This window comes from Xiphophorus hellerii, chromosome 3 (assembly GCF_003331165.1).
Source record: "Xiphophorus hellerii strain 12219 chromosome 3, Xiphophorus_hellerii-4.1, whole genome shotgun sequence".
NCBI lineage: Eukaryota > Metazoa > Chordata > Actinopteri > Cyprinodontiformes > Poeciliidae > Xiphophorus > Xiphophorus hellerii.
This window is the reverse complement of record NC_045674.1, coordinates 8,538,469-8,556,748: the sequence shown is the minus strand read 5'-3', so window position 1 is coordinate 8,556,748 and position 18,280 is coordinate 8,538,469. Positions and strand designations below refer to the sequence as shown.

General features: G+C 36.2%; 1 protein-coding gene across 3 annotated transcripts; it reads left to right on the top strand.

Moving 5' to 3' along the window:
* The first annotated feature begins 1,007 nt into the window (after window positions 1-1,007).
* inpp5b (inositol polyphosphate-5-phosphatase B) lies at window positions 1,008-17,655 on the top strand. 3 transcript variants are annotated; one of them, XM_032558611.1, is made up of 23 exons: window positions 1,008-1,423; window positions 1,943-2,022; window positions 2,220-2,317; window positions 3,278-3,307; window positions 3,425-3,535; window positions 3,949-4,092; window positions 8,333-8,423; window positions 9,474-9,644; window positions 11,239-11,340; window positions 11,596-11,710; window positions 12,262-12,378; window positions 13,163-13,350; window positions 13,496-13,607; window positions 13,698-13,807; window positions 14,355-14,490; window positions 14,948-15,058; window positions 15,210-15,375; window positions 15,479-15,714; window positions 15,805-15,912; window positions 16,567-16,651; window positions 16,983-17,110; window positions 17,207-17,318; window positions 17,413-17,655. In XM_032558611.1, exons 1-23 carry the CDS (start codon window positions 1,367-1,369, stop codon window positions 17,508-17,510), a joined length of 2,706 nt encoding a protein of 901 aa, XP_032414502.1. In that variant the 5' UTR covers window positions 1,008-1,366; the 3' UTR covers window positions 17,511-17,655. The 3 variants fall into 3 exon arrangements, with proteins under 3 accessions (XP_032414502.1, XP_032414503.1, XP_032414504.1); XM_032558612.1 differs by lacking the exons at window positions 1,008-1,423; window positions 1,943-2,022; window positions 2,220-2,317; window positions 3,278-3,307; window positions 3,425-3,535 and adding an exon at window positions 5,017-5,149 and having other exon boundaries at window positions 3,980-4,092; XM_032558613.1 differs by lacking the exons at window positions 1,008-1,423; window positions 1,943-2,022; window positions 2,220-2,317; ... (1 more) ...; window positions 3,425-3,535; window positions 3,949-4,092 and adding an exon at window positions 5,239-5,266.
* Window positions 17,656-18,280: the final 625 nt, after the last annotated feature.

The window sequence follows — 18,280 nt, the reverse complement described above, 5'->3', positions numbered from 1 at the left end:
GCTTATCAAAATGACTTCAAGAACTAATCCACAATTTATCTAGCAAGTCACAAAAGAACCCAGAACCAAATTTAAAATACTTTACCCCTCAGCTGCCTTGGATGAAGTTTGTGTTCATGATTCAACTGTTTGAATGAGAAGGGGCAAAAATGGCATCAACAGGTGAGTTTCAAGGTAAAAACAATTGCTGATCAAAAATAACTCAAACACAAAGACATGTTTCACATTTGGCTAAAGGAATCTCCTTGACCCCCAAGATTTTGTGGTCTGACAAGACACATAAAAAAGTTTTTGTGAGGATTTGCATCTTATAATTAACTTAAAAGTAACACAACAACATAACATCACACTCACAGTCAAACATGGTGGTACTATGTTGGGAGGTAAAATGGTGAACAGCCTGTATTTGTATAACACTTTATCAAGTCCAGAGGACCTCAAAGGGCTTTACACCACATTCATGTACATATTCACATGCACACCTTCCATTGGATTCAACTTTTGGGTACCTGACTTGATAGTACAATAATTTCTAATTCTTAATAAAAATATTTAGTAAAATATATCATTGCATAAAAGACAGTAAGCATAAAGTCTTAAAAACACTTGAGGATGATTTTTTTTTTTCTCATGGCTTTTCTTCAGTGCTTTTGAGCATAGCAATATCAAATGTGTTTAGCAATAACCTCTAGTAAGTACCCTGTGTTTGGGGGGTTGTAATTAGCTGTAGCCTATACCATAATCATCAGAACTTAAAATCGTATATTTTCTTTATTATTATTATTATTATTATTATTATTATTATTATTATTATTATTGAGATTCCTGTAAAATAAATGTCTTATTAAGACACTTGGTGAGGGTTACAGTTTCATCTGTTTTTCAGTTTCCTTCCCCTACATTTTGAAATCACATTTTCCATCATGGACATTTCGTAAGTTCCGCTCGCCCCTTCTCGAGTTGCGTGTCCTTTGAAGGCTCTAGTCCCATTTGGGTCACTGACTTGAAGCTTAATTCAAACCAATCCCAAAATCCTTCCACCCTTTCTGATTGTGCTGATGACAGCCCATATGTGACGTCAAGACTGATCCTGACGAGTGCGTGGCACCGTGAGTGCGCGCGCGCGCTGGGGTTCGGGCTGAACCAGCAGCGGAGAAAACATCTGGATCGTAAAGGAGTAAAAAAAAGGATGTCGGACCGCGCTGAGCTGCTACCGCTGCTGCTGGGCCGTGTCTCTTTCAGCTGCCTATTCGGTCGGTGATCCCCTCATGGAGGGGGAATAACTGGGTCACTCCAAACTCCTCCGCGGATTCACATTGGAGGAAAAAAAGAAAACGTGCTGCCGAAGTTGTCTCAGTTCTTCACTATGGATCAGTCCGTTGCAATTCAGGAAACTTTGGGAAAAGAAGAAAACTGCATTGTAGTATCCTTTGTTGTCTAAATGATCCAAGATTCAAAATAAGGACCTCCTGCTTCAAACTCACTAACTGGACCGACTGATTCTGGAGATACAACCCAGGTTGAGGCCTGTAAGATTAAGCTGTGGGAGTTGATCGGGTTTTTAACACTAACTGCGTCATTTGGTTTGTGATTACGAACCAGAGTCAGCTCGAACAGTTCGCGTAGTTTTGAGCAGGAAAAACGGGTTTTGTCTTAAATTAGTTCCCCAAAATAGCCTTTTCCATAGAACTGCAGTTGCGCATGTCATCCACAAGATGGCGACATTGTATCAACAGCTCATGATTTCTTCTTGTTGGGAGTGGTTAAGGAGGTTTGGTAGCATGTAAACATGAAGTAATTTGCATACATAAAATAGATTTGAATTAAGGATACAGCTCTTGAAATGTCTATGCAAAAGTTTTATTACATATTTTTCTGTTTTTGGCTGAATAGATGAATAAATATATTTAAATTACACTTTCCTTAACTAAACTGCTAACATGCTGCACAATGTGACATCTTACTTGAGGATTGCTCAGAAAGCAGACTTCTTGGACTGGTAGAGTGTGCAAAAGAGCATGCGTAAGTTCAAACAAATTAAGGAAGTTTTACATGGCTTTTAACATTAATATTGTTTGTTATATTTGTGCAACAAAAACCTCATCCCGCCTTTTGATTTTTAAATCTTTATTTCCTTCTGAATCACAAACTTAACTAAAACTGACTCTATCATTGGTATTTGTCTAATACTTGTTGCAATTATGTAAAATTATTTGCAGAATCTTTATTTATATCCATCGGAGAATGGCCATTACTGCTGATGATGTGTCACTTGAAGACATTATACCCATCACCCTTGACTTTGCTGTTGTTGAAGGTAATTTTCTTCTGACATTAAATATACAGTGTCTTGCAAAACTATTCTGTTTAGCTCTGTCAATCTTCCCTTTAACTTTTACCCTGTCAACCAAAGCATCCTCACATCATGATGTTGCCACCACCATGTGTCACTGTTGGGTTGATAAATTCAAGGTGATGTTTGTTGTTAGTTTCGTTCCACAAATGAGTTTGCATATAATGCAAAAATGTTTCAGACTTGGCGTCATTTGACCAGGACACGTCCTTCCACATGTTCGCTGTGTCCCATACATTGCTTGTTGCAAACATTAAGCTGGATTTATTTTCTTTCAATAGCTGATTTATTATTGCTACTTTTTCATAAAGGTTATATTTGGGGAGCGCACAAATAATAGTTTTTCCGTGACCATTAACAGAATGTCCAATATTAACTGGATCTTTTCAGCTCCTGCTTAAGCATATCAACCACTGCTCTTGATTATTGCTCTTTTTGCCAAACAGTGGCTTTAACAGCACAAAATGAAGTTGTAGAAGCTTGTGATATTGTTTTATAACACAACTTTGTTTTAGATTTATTCACAGCTTTATCTCTGCTCTATTGGGTGTGTGTCTGATGCTGTTTGATCACTATGTTCCTCTAACTAACCTCATTTAATACATTACATGTAGATAGACTATTTACAAATTGCTGAAGGGAGTTGGTTTCACTAGATTTTATTGGAAACATGAGAGTGAAAGGGGCTGAATAAAATGCACATCACACTTTTCAGATTTTTTTGTAACAAAAACTTTGAAAACCATGGGAGAATGGTGGTAGGAGTTTGTCTTGCAATCGGTGGGTTCAACGGGTATGAATACTTTTGCAAGACCTGTATTTGCTGGCACGTTTTAATAAAATTGTTTTTGCCTCTAAACTGAAAAGCAAATAAAGTACAGTATGAAGCACCCTGACATATTTCTCATGCTGCTTTCTCTATAGTTTCTTCTCCAGAACAGCTTGTGGTTGTGGGTAAGTTGCCCTCGTTTATTTGAAGTCTCAAATATCATATCATACATAACTGATCTACCGCACAGAAAATGAACCTTGCAATGTTTTTCCCCTGCCACACTTATTATCTTATTGTAGGTGCAGACACCAGAGTGAGAATGAGCTACAAGAATGAAAAATTAGAGCTCAGGCTTCCGTTTGGGTCCCACTCTCGCCTCTTTCTCTGTGAAGTCAACAAGGCATGGAGTGGTAGGGTGAACTGTTTGTGCTCTGTTTGCAACAGCCAGCATTTGACAAAATCTTCCAAAGCTTTTGAACATTTTAAGGAGCAAAATATAATCAAATTCTATAATATGTTTGTTAGAAAAGTTGCACAGATGTATTGCAAAAACATACGTCATCATGTCTGAACAATGACATCGGAATTAGACAAGCCTTTAGTTAGAAGGAGGTCTCTGTTGCTAGGGATGGTCACATTCACCACAAGCTCACTTTCACATTGGAAGCATCACATGAACAAAGCATTACGGGCACTATATCATGAATGTCCCTTTTGTTGTTGTTGTACTCAAAGTAGAGCTGTTATTGCTTTGCTGTGAAAGATATCACATTGTTTTCTCTTAATCTATTATTCTTGCTGTCACTGTCCGTTCGTCCATTAGATGTGTGCAGGTTGCCCACACAAGTACCCAAGTTCGAGTGGACCAAGAAGTACAAGAAATCTATCAAAAGACAGGAAGCTGCGAAGCAAGCCATTGCACCACTGGAGGTGTTATCTACTAAAAATAACCAGCACCAGAAAATCGGTTTGTCATCTCTGTTTTATTTATAAAAAGCTGGGGTCTGTGTAACCTATTGAACTCCTGACAGTGTCAGAGCAGAGAGGGATGAAGCAGACGCTTGTTTCTGTGTCTTTGGTTGACAATTTTATGCTTTGGAGAATTGCATCATAGCGATTTCAAAAACACCACTTCCTTTGAACGAAACTCTGTCATCCTTCATAGCGTATATTGCAGTACCTTATCACTGGTGAAACAACACTATGAATAATGGGACAATTGCTGAGGCAGACAAATTTGGTAGCACACCTGGTAAAGATATACAAAATGTTTGAAAATAAATTAATCTTTTAATGCTGTAGCATAATTTCTCACTGAGAAAAAAAAAGGAGTCTGATTATTGTACCTCAACAGTTCTTTGCAGTATGAATATTGCACACACCAATATAGGATTGAAACTATACATTGGGCCACTGGTATTCACGGGGTAAGGAAACACAACCCTCCATGAATAGCAAAAATTTGCATTTCATTATATCAAATGCAGAAGAGAGTATTTTAAAAACGGCAATCTTAAATCGTCTCAGTATCTTAGGTCACTATTTACCCTAAGACAAAATTTACTTGTTATTCTTAATGTAAGCACAACATCTTGTGAGTTTCTTTTTATTTTTGTACAATATTTCATTTCTTGCAGAATATAGCCTATGTTACATCTGTGTTTTGTGTGCTCCTGTAGACACGCATGCAAAACAAAATCAAATGCACAAACACTAAGACAGATCTCTGCAAGCTGAGTGAAACATTTCTGACCATGTTTGCTACTTAGTGTTGGTACAAAACAAACAAACTTTTTTGAGCGTTGAATTCCCAACCAAACACTAAGGGCATGAAGTATTCCCCAGTTGCATTTTTGCAGCTTGTTCTGCGTGTTTTGTCTTTTCACTGCAGCGAGGAAATGCAAAAACCCCTCCTCCTACTACAACGTTAGCATGGGCAGGTCTGAAACACAATGTACATTGATCCTCTGCACAGAATGCGTGGGAGCGGCACAAGGACATGTCTGGGATGACGAGAGACTCTGGTATGAAAATCATTCCCAAAGCATTGATTGTTTATTCTGAGGAGGCGAGAGAAAACACAGGAGGAGCTGTCAGGGAGCTGAGATTGGCTAACTCTCTCTAGCTAATGCTAACCAACAGTAATTCGAACAGGATTAGTGTTGCTAATTAGTTACAGCGTTTTCATTATGCGGAAATGTATCGCTTATTTTACGTCCCTTTCGTAACGCTAATGTTAACAACTTGTCTGCTTTTGTTGACTTGAAAACGTGGATATTAAAAGGTCGCGGCTAACGCTAGCAGCAGTCTTTAAATGATGTCGATGGTGGGGCACCTGTTGTGGCTGATGTTGCTCAACGTGTTTTAGTGGTGGAATATTCGTGTCCTTTCATACATTTGAATTGCGGTCAACCTGTTACATTTCCTGTCTTTTCACTGTCTGTCTACTCTTCTTTTGGCTTTTTCTTTCTCTGCCTTTTAGCTTAAAGCCGAAACTTTGTTGAGCTCAGAGTGCCTTTCCCTTTAGAAATTCTGCTTTAAAAATAATAGCTAAGCTTCCAGCCTGTCACCTGACTTTAAGTAGTATTAAAACATGTCAGTCATACCTGAAGCTGAAAATATATTGCATAAAAACAAAAAACCTTGCTTAACCCATGTTTAGGTGAATTCTCGTTGTTGATGCAGCAAGGGATGACTGGGAAGTTATGTAATTTTGAACTGTGTGCAGTTGTAGTGACAAAAAGGCGTTAATGTTTTAATACGGAAGAGAATGAAGGGCGATAAAAATGAGCTGACATGTATGCTGAGCAAAGATTGACCCGCTGATAAAGGCACATGAGCGGTGCAGTTTCTTATCTCCATATCTGGAAGTGTAAGCTCTTCCTACAAACGCTAAAGCATCTAAAAAAAAATCCTTAAACTTAAGACCTACTAATACGCATAATGTGAATTATTGTTACAAAACTAATTCAGAAATATGTTGGATTTAATAGATTATTTTTGATAACTAACAACTACTGCTTGAATGCATTTTGCAGTTTGTTTTAATAACAGATGTAGCATAATTCACAAGCAGTTGAGCTGTTTTTATTTGCTTTACCATTGCTTTTGTCCAACTAATGACTAATATACTGCATGTCAATACAGCTGCATGAATTATTTTATCACAGTTGCTGTTGCAATATCTTTGCAGTCGCATAAGGTTATTTGTCTTTTAAGTAGCAATAATTTGTAATCTAAATGTCTTTAATAGCCAGATTTTAAAAAGTTACTACCTCAAAAGTTCTTTTATTCAGAGACCTTAAAAAGTACAGGAAATATTGCACTTTTCATGAGTTCGGGGAATTCTGGAAATGCATCTTTGCCCCTCAATCTTTTTTTGCTGTGCTCTGCCCGTGAGCTAACTGAATTAAGAAATCTACATGTCTCCTTGCAGATAAGATGTGTTTTGCTGTTGTGAAAGACATGTTGTTCGAACAACATATCTGATAAGCCAGCCACTGCCAACTGTCTTCCTGAGCAGATATCTCAAGCAAATAGCATCTTATTATACTCGATATTATTCATTAAATAGAAGAATGATAAAAAGCATTGCATTTAACTACGGTACTACTGCTTAAAAACAATTTTTGTGAAATAAACTATTTTAGCAAAAACACAGAATGGTTTATTTAATTGTTTGTATTTATAAGAGGAGGGTCAATTGTAATGCAAAATTAAACATTCCTTACAGATACCGTGATTTATCAAGAACATTACATTTTTTGATTTTGCTACATTTAATCTTGCTTTCAAGGGTTTAACCTTTGTGCCACATTTTATCCTATGTTTGCCTTTCTTTTTCCAATATACAACTTAATATCTAATTAAGTAGTTTGGTGTCTTTTCAGGTAGGTCCTGCAGTCCATATCCAAATATATTGCTAATGATTGCCAACTGCAATTTATTAACCATGTTGTCTTAATAAGAGTGAGTAGTGATCCTTCATTTTTAACACAGTGAGTTCCATATCTTTATGACCAGGAATATATTTGCATAGTTGCATTTGTTTTTGGGCAGGTGAAGGAAAACTGTAGTGGCATAATTTTAGCCTGCTGACCGGCAGTGAGTAGCAATAGGTGAGACAGCAGTTTGTCAGCTCTGTACAGCCTAGAAAACCTGAATCACTCATTCACTTCTGATGGTAAAAAGACTTTACCTTAATAAAAGTATCATAGAAAATGTTAGTTTTGAATCTAATATCATTTGGTGTGTTGGTGACCCAACAGCTAACAGCTGACATTATTGTTAGCTGTTAATAAAGATTTATAAATAAACGTTGAAGGATCTCTTCTGGAATTCATTAAAAATACTCTTTTTTTTTACCTCCTTGCATTGTTCCAGATTTTCATGGTTCTTATGGTTTCTTTTTGAAAGTTTTAGAAGTCACTTGACCATATGGAACATGCTGAGATTCTTGAGAAGTCTGGGTCATATGTCACCACACATTTCCCTAATAAAAGTAATGCAATAAGCACATTTTCTTACTGAAGATGTAAAAATGCAATCCCAGCTTTAGTAGTAACATTTCTGATTTTTGCATTTATTTTGTAATCATACATGTGCAATTGTAGCTAATAAAAAGTTGGATGCCTCCAACATATGACTATAATTTAATAACTTCCTAAAAATTGTAGTCTTAAGATGGGAGTAGATTAGGAGGTTATACATATCAGATATAGTTTAGTGAGACTAAAACTATAGTCATTGTTCATCCTCACTGTAGATTATTCCTATTTGACACGACTTGATATGGTTTCGTTGTCCACCTCAAAATCATATTTAAGGTTGTCCTTCAGATTATTATGCTGTGTTGTCAGTTAGATGCATTCCTAATGTATTCTGGTTATGTCTTAAAGTTTAATTTCCTCCTCAAAGTGCTTGGCTTTCTCTCTCAGGGGAGCTGGCTGCCAAGCAGCAGGAGACAGGGCCCATGCTGTCTCATACTTCACACTCGGCCATTAAATCCAGCTACTTAGAATGCAGTAACTGTAACTGACTGCAAAAGATGGCCACAGGCATCTGAAGCCCTCGGCTAGGCCCTGTCTTTACAATATAGAGATTTAAGTTTATTTGTTCCGTGACTATAAATCCTAAGCTTCGTTTTAGTTAATAAGCTAAAATGCATTACATTTAACATTTTTCTGTTTTGTCTTCTTTACTCGCAGAGAAAGTGTCGGACAAAAAGGGATCGTTAGAAAAGGTGAAAAGTTCTAACAGTATCTCACAAAAGTCCAAAGGGAATTCCAGCCAAGATAAGTAAGTTGGGTTTTTAATTATTATTTTTATTATTATGAGTTTCTTTCAAAGTGATGGTTGAAGTTTGAAAAACAAATCCCTCCTGCAGTGAATGTAACTCTTATTAGCTATATTTTTAATAAATTGGAGTACTGCAAAGTGAAACGTATACCAGTTCACCGTACACAGAATACATGCATATATGGGCATACTTTTCAGTAAGCTAGCATCTGTGTACAAAATGTGTTTTTACTCAAATCTTGCCCTTGTTGTTGGTCTTCTGTTGTGTTCAAACTTTGTGAAGAACAGAATTGTTGGTTTTGATTAGCAGTAAGCCATAATCAACTAAATTAACAGTGCAATATAACCAGTCCATCCCCTTTTTTTGGATTGAATTACTGAAATAAGTCAACTTGAAACCTACATGTTCTGTTTCATAACAAAATATGAGAGAGAAACCAAAAAAGCTTTGTTGTATGCTTTAAATTAGAGCAACCTTTTCTGTTGCACACAGCTGCACAGGTGTGCCACTGCCCTGTTATTAAAAGCCAGTGCAGCACAAAACGGATCAAAGGGCCAGCCATGACAATAGCACTCTTTTTATGAGCAGTTCAAGTTTGTTTGCAGCTTTATTTAATGCAAATGTGAGTATAAGTTTATAGTTTAGCTCTTAGGTATTTGTAATTGTACTGCTTGTCAGTTAATGTGATCTAACAAGGTGTTCAACAGTACTGCTGACTCTTTGGAAACACTACCTTGCATGAAGGTAGTGTTTGTTTACAATAAATTCCTGGAAAATCACACAGTTCTGATGTAATGTATGTATATATAGTACAATGAAATAGTACTTATAAATTATCTGTTTTTTTGTTTTTTTTAATGTAAAATAGAATGTCTTTGTTAGAAAAAGAGTTGTTCCTGTTAAAGCCTGACCAGGGGCTTTGCTTACTGCTAAACGAATGTTTTAAATGCAACTGTGCATTTTCTGGTCAGACTAGCCATTCATCTGTTTGTGAAAACACATCTACCCTGTTGCCCCTTAACGGTCCGTTTTTAACTTGTGTGGTGCAGCCAGAGCATTTCTAGTCGAGAGGAGCGGGATGATCTGGTGCGCTCCTCCAGCCACACCGCCTCCAACAAAGCTCAGATTCTGGCCATGCCGCAGTTCGGCCTGCGCGACAATCTCATCAGGTGTGAGCTGCTGAAAAGTGAGGACTCGTACACCTATCTGGAGAATTTCAGGTATGATCCTTGTTTCAGTCACATCCTGCATTTGTTTGTCGGCTTTTCCAGGTGAAAGGATTTTGAATTTTAATATTAAGAAAGCTAAATATGTAGCTGATTGCAGTTTTCACATTCTAAGTCTTTTGCATCTACATTTATATTTTGTTTCTAAAAGTATGGTGTGTAGGATTTCCATTTTTAGAAGCTATAAAAAATGACAGAGGCTTTGTGGGTTTGCATTGCTATTTACCAAAGAAGAGCAAGGCTTTATTAAAAGCACTAGCTGACTATTTTACTATCCTGTGGCTTGGTATGCAGCACCAACTCATTATGAGTTGCATCTAATTGAGTTACTTTTTCCATGCATTTTATGTAACTGAAGGAATTTTTTATTTTTTTTTACACTGTGCACATTGATTTGTACAATTACCCTACTGCCACCTAGTGGTAGACCTGTCTAACTATTATTTTAGACACAAGTGATCTGCTAGGAGCATTGTAGACTGTTGAATGGAAGGAAACCTATCTTAAATCTGGACCTGAAGAGCAAATCTCAGTGGAGATCTAAATGGAAAGACTCTGCTACTGTGTGTGTCACAATCAAAGTGTCAGCAGACATTGCTGGTGTCCTCTATGTAATACTTCTGGTTTTGTAACCAGATGTATTTTTTTCCACTTTCAAGGTTTCTGTTTAAGTTTAAGTTTCTAGTTTCATACTTACGGTTTCAGTTAGGTGTCTTAGAAGTTTTGAGAAAATGAAAATACTGCTGTTTGCATGTACAATTAGCCATGTTGTAACTGGGTTGCACAAACCCTTGCTTTTTTTATTGGTAGTCCACTGATATTAGCTTGTGTGGGATTCTATAAAGTTGATAGTCATGTTGGGATTGGCCAAAATGAAGCTGTGACAATAGGAAAACTTGATTAAAAATACCACAGCTGTATGGTGAAATTAGTATGTAATTTCAACAAGAATCCTAACTGCTGCTAAAATAGCATGACATTTAGTATAACAGTTAAATCAGTGTTGTATATGATATATATTTTTATTGTTTTTTCCATCTATTTTTTAAACTGCTTAATTTGTGTCTAACCTTTTTGGTTCTGTTTTATTTTTCTTAGTTTGAGAACATTTTCAAACTTTTGAATTTGTCTTTCTTGTGATGAAAAGCATAGATGGGGGTCTTCTTTCAGCCAGCTGACAGGCAGTGCTGCAGTTTTCTGATCCACACAGTTGTAGAGAACTTATGCAGACACTTTTATTTCTCTCGGCTCTCAATAAAGGGGCTTTAATTAAGCCACAGAAATATGATGTAAGAACATTTTGGAAATTTAGAAATGGCAACTTTTTAAAAACAAAATGTTATGACAGTTTCTCTTATGCATCCTATAGTTGGTTAGAAAGAATTTCAAAGTTTTTCGTCATGAACCACTGTATTACATTGAAACAGAATACGCTCTGGTTAATATGTAATGAATTTTGTTTCACAATTTTAGTTTCCTCATCTGGAAATCAGGCTCAGAAAAGCCACTAGATTTTCCCGTAGACATAAAAATTCCCAGTCAGATTGATCAGATTAAGTTATGATGATTATTATTTTTTCTCTTACAGATTCTTTCTTGGCACATACAATGTGAATGGTCAGACACCAAAGGAGAGCCTCCGTCCGTGGCTGAGCTGCACTCCCGATCCTCCTGACATTTATTGCTTAGGGTAAGTCATATTCATCCTGCTGGAGAAGAGCTCTGCTTAATCCCGTTGCAAAGACCGACGTTTCCTGCTCCTTCCTCTGACAGATGCTTGCAACTATCGAACCTGTTTAAGTAAACCACATTCTCACCCACAGATTTCGCCATGCATACTGATCCTGCCTACGTTTCTATTTACTGCTTTGCTGTGAAGGAGTGAAAAAGTTTGCTGAACACGAGCAGCTTTGAAACTTTTATTTTTTTTGCTCTTTTTTTGTAGTTTTCAGGAGCTAGATCTCAGCAAAGAGGCTTTCTTCTTTAGTGACACCCCCAAGGAGCTGGAATGGATGAAGGCCGTGTTTGAGGCTTTGCATGAAGAAGCTGATTATGCCTTGGTAAGTAGGTTTTTATTTACAGAGCTGGTTTTTATATCATCATGAATTCAGAAGGTTTTAGCTCTGTTTACATGTTGGAGCCAGTCTCTCAGCATCTATCCTTTTTTGGTTTTATTCGCCAAGTCAGCCCACTTATAAGTTTTAGTTCATTTTAGTTATTATTTCCTCATTTCCCCTTTCTCAGAGTGCTGACTCTGTCTTGTTAACTTCCTCATTTGTTTGCACCACTAGTTTATTCGTCAGAGCTCAAGAGACATTATAATGAGGTGTTATTTCTCCCTGCGCACTTGCCTGATCTGCTCCTGACAGTTAAATTCAGCTATAAAATAAACATATTTTTGATTTGTGATTTATGCTGGACTCAATGGGAGTTTCTGTGCTTCTTTTTGTTCACTTCTGTGCACATCTGCTTAAAGTTTTCTTCAAATAAGATGCTGATGGAACTAAATGGCTTAAAGCGTAATGCTTTTGTATTTTATTTTAGTCATAAACAGAGTTAAATAAGTATTCATATTTAATTGTATATGTTAGCATATGGTTTGTTGCTTCAGGTGAAGTTGATCCGTTTGGTGGGCATCATGCTGATATTCTATGTGAAGAAGGAGCATGCAGAATTCATCTCTGATGTGGAGGCAGAGACTGTGGGCACAGGCATAATGGGAAGGATGGTAAGGATGACTTCTGCAATGCTCTGCTCAGAAAAACAGGACTTTAAAATAGTACTTGTTACTGCAGGTAAAAAAAACCAAAAAAACTAGTCTGTTAAATTAGTCTTCTCTCACTCATTTGGAGTGCACTAGCTCTAGATTATTGTTGTTGTTAATTCTTGTCCCTTATTCGCAAGGGACCAGAATATGCAAGGGTCTCAATGCAATCGCTTGATCTAAATTTAAATATCTGCCTTTATTGGTACTGATCCAGAATTTTTACTTAAACATTTAGTGTCATTCCTGACGCAAGTGTTATGTAAGCTACAAACTACATACTGTAAGTACTAATGGCTGTACTGCTGCAGTTTTTGAAGCTGTTTTATTTTGTCAATACTAATAATTACATATACAGTAAGTATCAGAATGATCATTTCATTATCAGATGTTAAATCTATATACTGCATTCTATGTATTGGACGTGACATGGTAAGAGACTTTAAAACATAATAACAAAAATATGCTGTTGCGGTCAATTATGTTGTGATTTTAGATGTTAGATGGTTTGACAAGTTAAGGAACTAAATTTCCTGTTGAAAGCAATTTCATGTGATGTCATCAAAATAAGTGTGACCAAACTGAAGAATGAGGAAATGCAGCCAAATACTCTTCTAATCACTACAAATAATGTAGTTAACATGTTAAATGAGGCAGTAGTTCAGATCATTCTCATCAAAAAGATTTTGTCATTTTATTTTAGACTGCCAAATTCTCTTTCTTTGTATTAATCTTTTATCCTTCACAGGGAAACAAAGGGGCTGTTTCGATCCGTTTTCGCTTCCACAACTCTGATATCTGCGTAGTCAACTCTCACCTTGCTGCGCATGTTGAAGAGTACGAAAGACGTAATCAGGACTTCAAGGACATTTGTAGTCGTCTCCAGTTTCGGCAGCTCGATCCTACAGAGCCTCCACTCACCATCTTGAAGCACAAGTGTGTACTTCCTTTATGATTCTACATTGTTACACTGTAATTAGAATTTTGGTGCATCAAACAGGTTTATCATTATGAATATGGAATGATAGTCTGATGTGCGATCATGTCTCTGTTATAAATACGTCTGTGCTTCTTGGATCAGTGTTGTTTTGTGGATCGGGGACCTCAACTACAGAATCAGTGACCTGGACGTCGACAGTGTGAAAGATCTAATCACCAAGAATGATTTTGAGACGCTTCACTCTTACGATCAGGTAATTACTGACAATCTATTATCTTAATGTTCCTGACTTATCATTTGTGTTTATGAGTGGAGATATTCATTTGCTTCATGTGACCCTCAGCTCAAGAGGCAGATCGATGTGGAGGCTGTGTTTGTCGGCTTTAAGGAAGGAGAAATTGATTTCCAGCCCACCTACAAATACGACACCGGCTCCGATAAATGGGATACAAGGTATTTCTAACTGCTTTTTTCTTTATGAATCTATATTTTTAATAGATCCACACTGTTTGTAATAAAAGATTGAAGACTTGCAGAGAGATTAGTAGAACACAAACTATTCAATTTATCCTGGAAACATGTCTCGCATACATTTCATTTGATTCTTTGAATGTTTTAGTCTTTAGAGGCTTCTTACATCATCCTAGTGTATGCAGCATCTCCATGTGGTTTTGAGTGTTCACAAAAAGAGATCCACTTGTTGATCCATTGTTTATTCAGCATTATTATTTCATCAGAAATCCGGTAAAGTCCAATTTGCTCTGATGTCCTTGTTATATTCATTTGACCTCCTGGATTACACTGTTTATAAAAAATATCTATAAATATGCCTTGATGACTAGGCATCACTAAGTATCACTAACACTAAGTAACACTAACATTTCAGTGCTTATTTAACAATAATAAATTGTAAAATGAAATTCCTGATTTCTGTGTTTTACCACAAGTAATAAGATAGACCAATTTGCAAATATTGTCCGTTTTATTCCTCTGATTTCAGTGAAAAATGCCGCATCCCTGCATGGTGTGACCGTATCTTGTGGAAAGGCAAGAACATTCAGCAGAAGCATTACAAGAGCCATATGGATGTAAGGACCAGTGACCACAAACCTGTCAGCTCTTTGCTCGTCATCGGGGTAAATGCTTCAGTCTTCTAACAAATCTCATGTTTAATTCATTGTCTTTGGTTTGGACAAGATGCACTAACCTCAATATTTGACAGGCATGTTAGATATGTAAAATTACTTTAAGATTTTGCCTTGTCCTTCAAACTCTTATGTTTGAATTTAGCTTCTTTCTGAAGATGAGAAATAGATATATTAAAAAAAGACATGACTCAGCTGAAAAGTACCAAAGAAAGTTAAGGTTAAGAGGCAGCAGTTCATAAATCCTATGACGCACAAATGCAGTTATTACAATTACATTTTAGGGAGAGTCATGTAATAAAAGTTTCACAAGTACTGACATGCTTGGATCGCTTATTATTCTCTTTAATCTTTAATATTTTTTTAATTACTAAGGCTGCCCTTTAATGCTACTATCCCACACATTTAACTTTTTTAACTTCTTCTTTGACTCCCTTCCCTTCATCAGATCAAGAGAATAAATCCTGAAGCTTATAAGAAGACCTTTGAAGAGATTGTGCGCAATATAGACAAAATGGAGAATGAATGTATTCCGTCTTTAAGCTTGTCCAAGCGGGAGGTAAAATTTCCTATCCTGTAATTTGTAGTTCAATAGAAATTGGTTTATTTGTATACATTTTCAGAGTTAAATATACTTTTTGTTTTAACACACTTTGTGTAAACAACATAGAACGATGTTATATTTTGACTCTGATTTTGTTTTCCTTCAGTTCCACTTCAAGGACGTGAAGTTCATGCAACACCACGCTGAGACCCTGAACCTTTTCAATGATGGGCAGGTCCCATGTCAGTTTGAATTCATCCAGAAGCCGAATGAATCCACGTACTCCAAGCCCTGGCTCACAGCCAACCCATCCAAAGGCTTCATTGCACAAGGTGAGGATCCTGAACATTGAAACTTAACTTGGATCCTCAAACGTTGCATCATGGCTGCTGCCACAAATCTCCTAATGTTGTATATACATCTCTTATTTTCTAGGTGCTTCTATGGATATTGACCTGGAGGTCTTTGTAAACCGCACAACGGCACCAGATCTAAACTGCGGCAAGCAGGAGATTGAAGATATTCTGGTACTTCATTTGGAGCGAGGCAAGGACTACTTCATCTCCGTAACAGGGAACTATTTGCCAAGCTGCTACGGTACTTCGATCTATTCACTGTGCCACATGAAAGAACCAATTCAAGACATGCCGAAAGAGACCCTTCTTGAGCTGGTCAGCAACTTTTGAAATATCTTCTTTCATTTCTTGTCATCTCTTTTTTTAAAGTTTCGAACAAACGTGTCTTTTTCTTCTGAACATCAGGCAGAAAAGTCTCCAAACGATGATACAGCAACCGATGAAAAGCCTCTTGACATTCCTAAAGAACTCTGGATGATGGTGGATCACTTATTTCGCAATGCTGTCGATCAGGTGAGAAAAGATTTGGATTTACAAAGTTTGCTGTTAGATTTGACATCTGTGTATCCAAGCTGCAGAAATCTGCAAAGGTTACAAATTTCTGGGAATAAAGTGCATGCTTTCAGCATTGCTCCTGAGTTGCATAATATAGAAGGTTATTCTATATTATGAATAACACATTTAAAATTTCCTAACATAAAAAAAAGAAAAATCTTAGTTTTTTCAATTAAAGTTGTAAAAAATATATTCATTGGGTAAAAAATAAAGCGCTTGTATAGAGAGGATTTCACATTGACCCATATTGGAATGGATTTTACTTTTTTTTACTATTAATATTCTTTCTTATTATTGGGTTTAGTTTGAAATTATTTCATTAGATAACAGTGTATATCTTAAAGTATATAATTCTAAAATTAGAAGGCCTTCCTTAAATTAAAATAAAGGTTTAAGTTTTTGATTTCTCCTGAGGCTACATAGAGGCTAATATGATTAAGTAATTATGCCCTGCAGCTCGTAGGAAGTCGGAGTAGATTTAAGTAAGGAGTTGCATCTATATTTCATTTTTTAAGCCTTAATTCAGAAACTTTTTTTTATTTAGGTCAGACACAATAAATCATTTATGTATGTGGTCCTAAGGGAAACCAAATGTAGTCTTTCCATTTACAGGAAGACTTATTTCAGCAACCTGGACTTCGGACTGAATTTGCTGAAATAAGAGATTGTCTTGATTCAGGGATGCCGGATTCTCTTCGTATCCTTTCAAAAAAAGATTGATTAGTTTTAAAAAAGTGAAACACTGAAATATTTGAAAAGCTTTGTTATGGTCTTTGTATACTTTTGCTACTCTTAGTAAAGATTTACAAATGTAAATACTCCATATCTGTGTTGAATTTTAATTACATTTATTTCAGAGTGAAATAAAACTCTTTGAAACTACTGAAAGTTCATGAAGCTCTCTGTCACCACATTGCCTTTGTTTTTTTAAATTGCAGACACCACAGAGTTGTTTCTGTGATACAAAAATAGTTAGTCTTCAGTATATTTCACACAAGAATTGTTTCCTTGACTTTGTCAACCTGTAGCCGGTAGTAACCATTCAGTGGCAGAAGCCCTTCTTCTCTTCTTAGATGCCCTCCCAGAGCCTGTGGTTCCCTTTCCTTTTTACCAGCAGTGCCTTGAATGCAGCTCCAGTGCAGGCCAGTGTGAGAAAGTAAGGAAAAACATCACAGCAATCTTTTTTTCTGATGTTGGGGAATAAAAACCTAAATGTTCCGTTGACACTAACTTTCTTTTCCTTGTTGTTCAGGTTATTTCCATGCTACCTCAGTTCCATAAAAATGTGTTCAACTATTTAGCAGCCTTTCTCCGTGAGCTCTTAAAGAATTCTGCAAACAATCGATTAGAAGTTGCCATTTTGGGTAAGAAAATGAATGCAATTATTTTTGTTCTTTTTATGTTTAACAGGAATCATTCTTCTGTGTGCTACAAATAATGAATTCTCTTTGTTCACAGCCACTATTTTTGCCTCCTTGCTCCTGAGGTCGCCTACGAAGCAGGATTTTGCAGAAAAAAGGAAAACACAGGAGTTCTTTCAGCATTTCCTAACCTAACATTCCTCTTAGGCACAAAATGTCTATTTTGCTGAAGTGGAACACTAAAAGAAGTACAGTATTTGAAACAAACTGTAGAAATTTATTTTACCACATTTATGTACAGCAAAGTAGTGTATTTACATTAAAGAAATTATGATTGTAATTTCAGTATGTTTTGTGATCCAATTATCACTGATTATTGTAGATCTGTAGAAGCCTAAAAGTTTTAAATGTATATTTTATTTAAAGAAATGCTTGTATTTTAATGTCTTTGTATATAAAACTGTTTAAAAATGTGTGATCTGCTTTTACTTTTCTCTTTACATTGCATTTTATTTATGCTTTTAGAAAATAAGTACATTATACACAACTTTAAAAAAAAAAGAAATATTCATTTTCAGCTTTACATTACTGTTAACAAACTAGTCCCTCATTTTTAATAACATAGCAAAATACAGTAGTTTCACATCCATTGAAAAGAATTGAAAATACCACAAACTACCCAATAGTTTTGTACTATTTTACAACACAGTGGGGCTATAAGCATTTGGCATGCAAGGAAAAGCACTGATTATGGTGTAGATAAATAGAAAACATTAATGCACTTTTATAAAAATTGAAGTTAATAAATGGGATTATGCATAAATTACAGAGTTATATACAGAATATAATTATTTATGGGTCAAATGAATAGTAGAAAAAAATTAATGAAAAAACCCAGAAGCTGTCTCTTCAGTCTTCACTGGAGCCGCTGTAATACAGACTGCTACAGGAGATGCCTGCTGCCC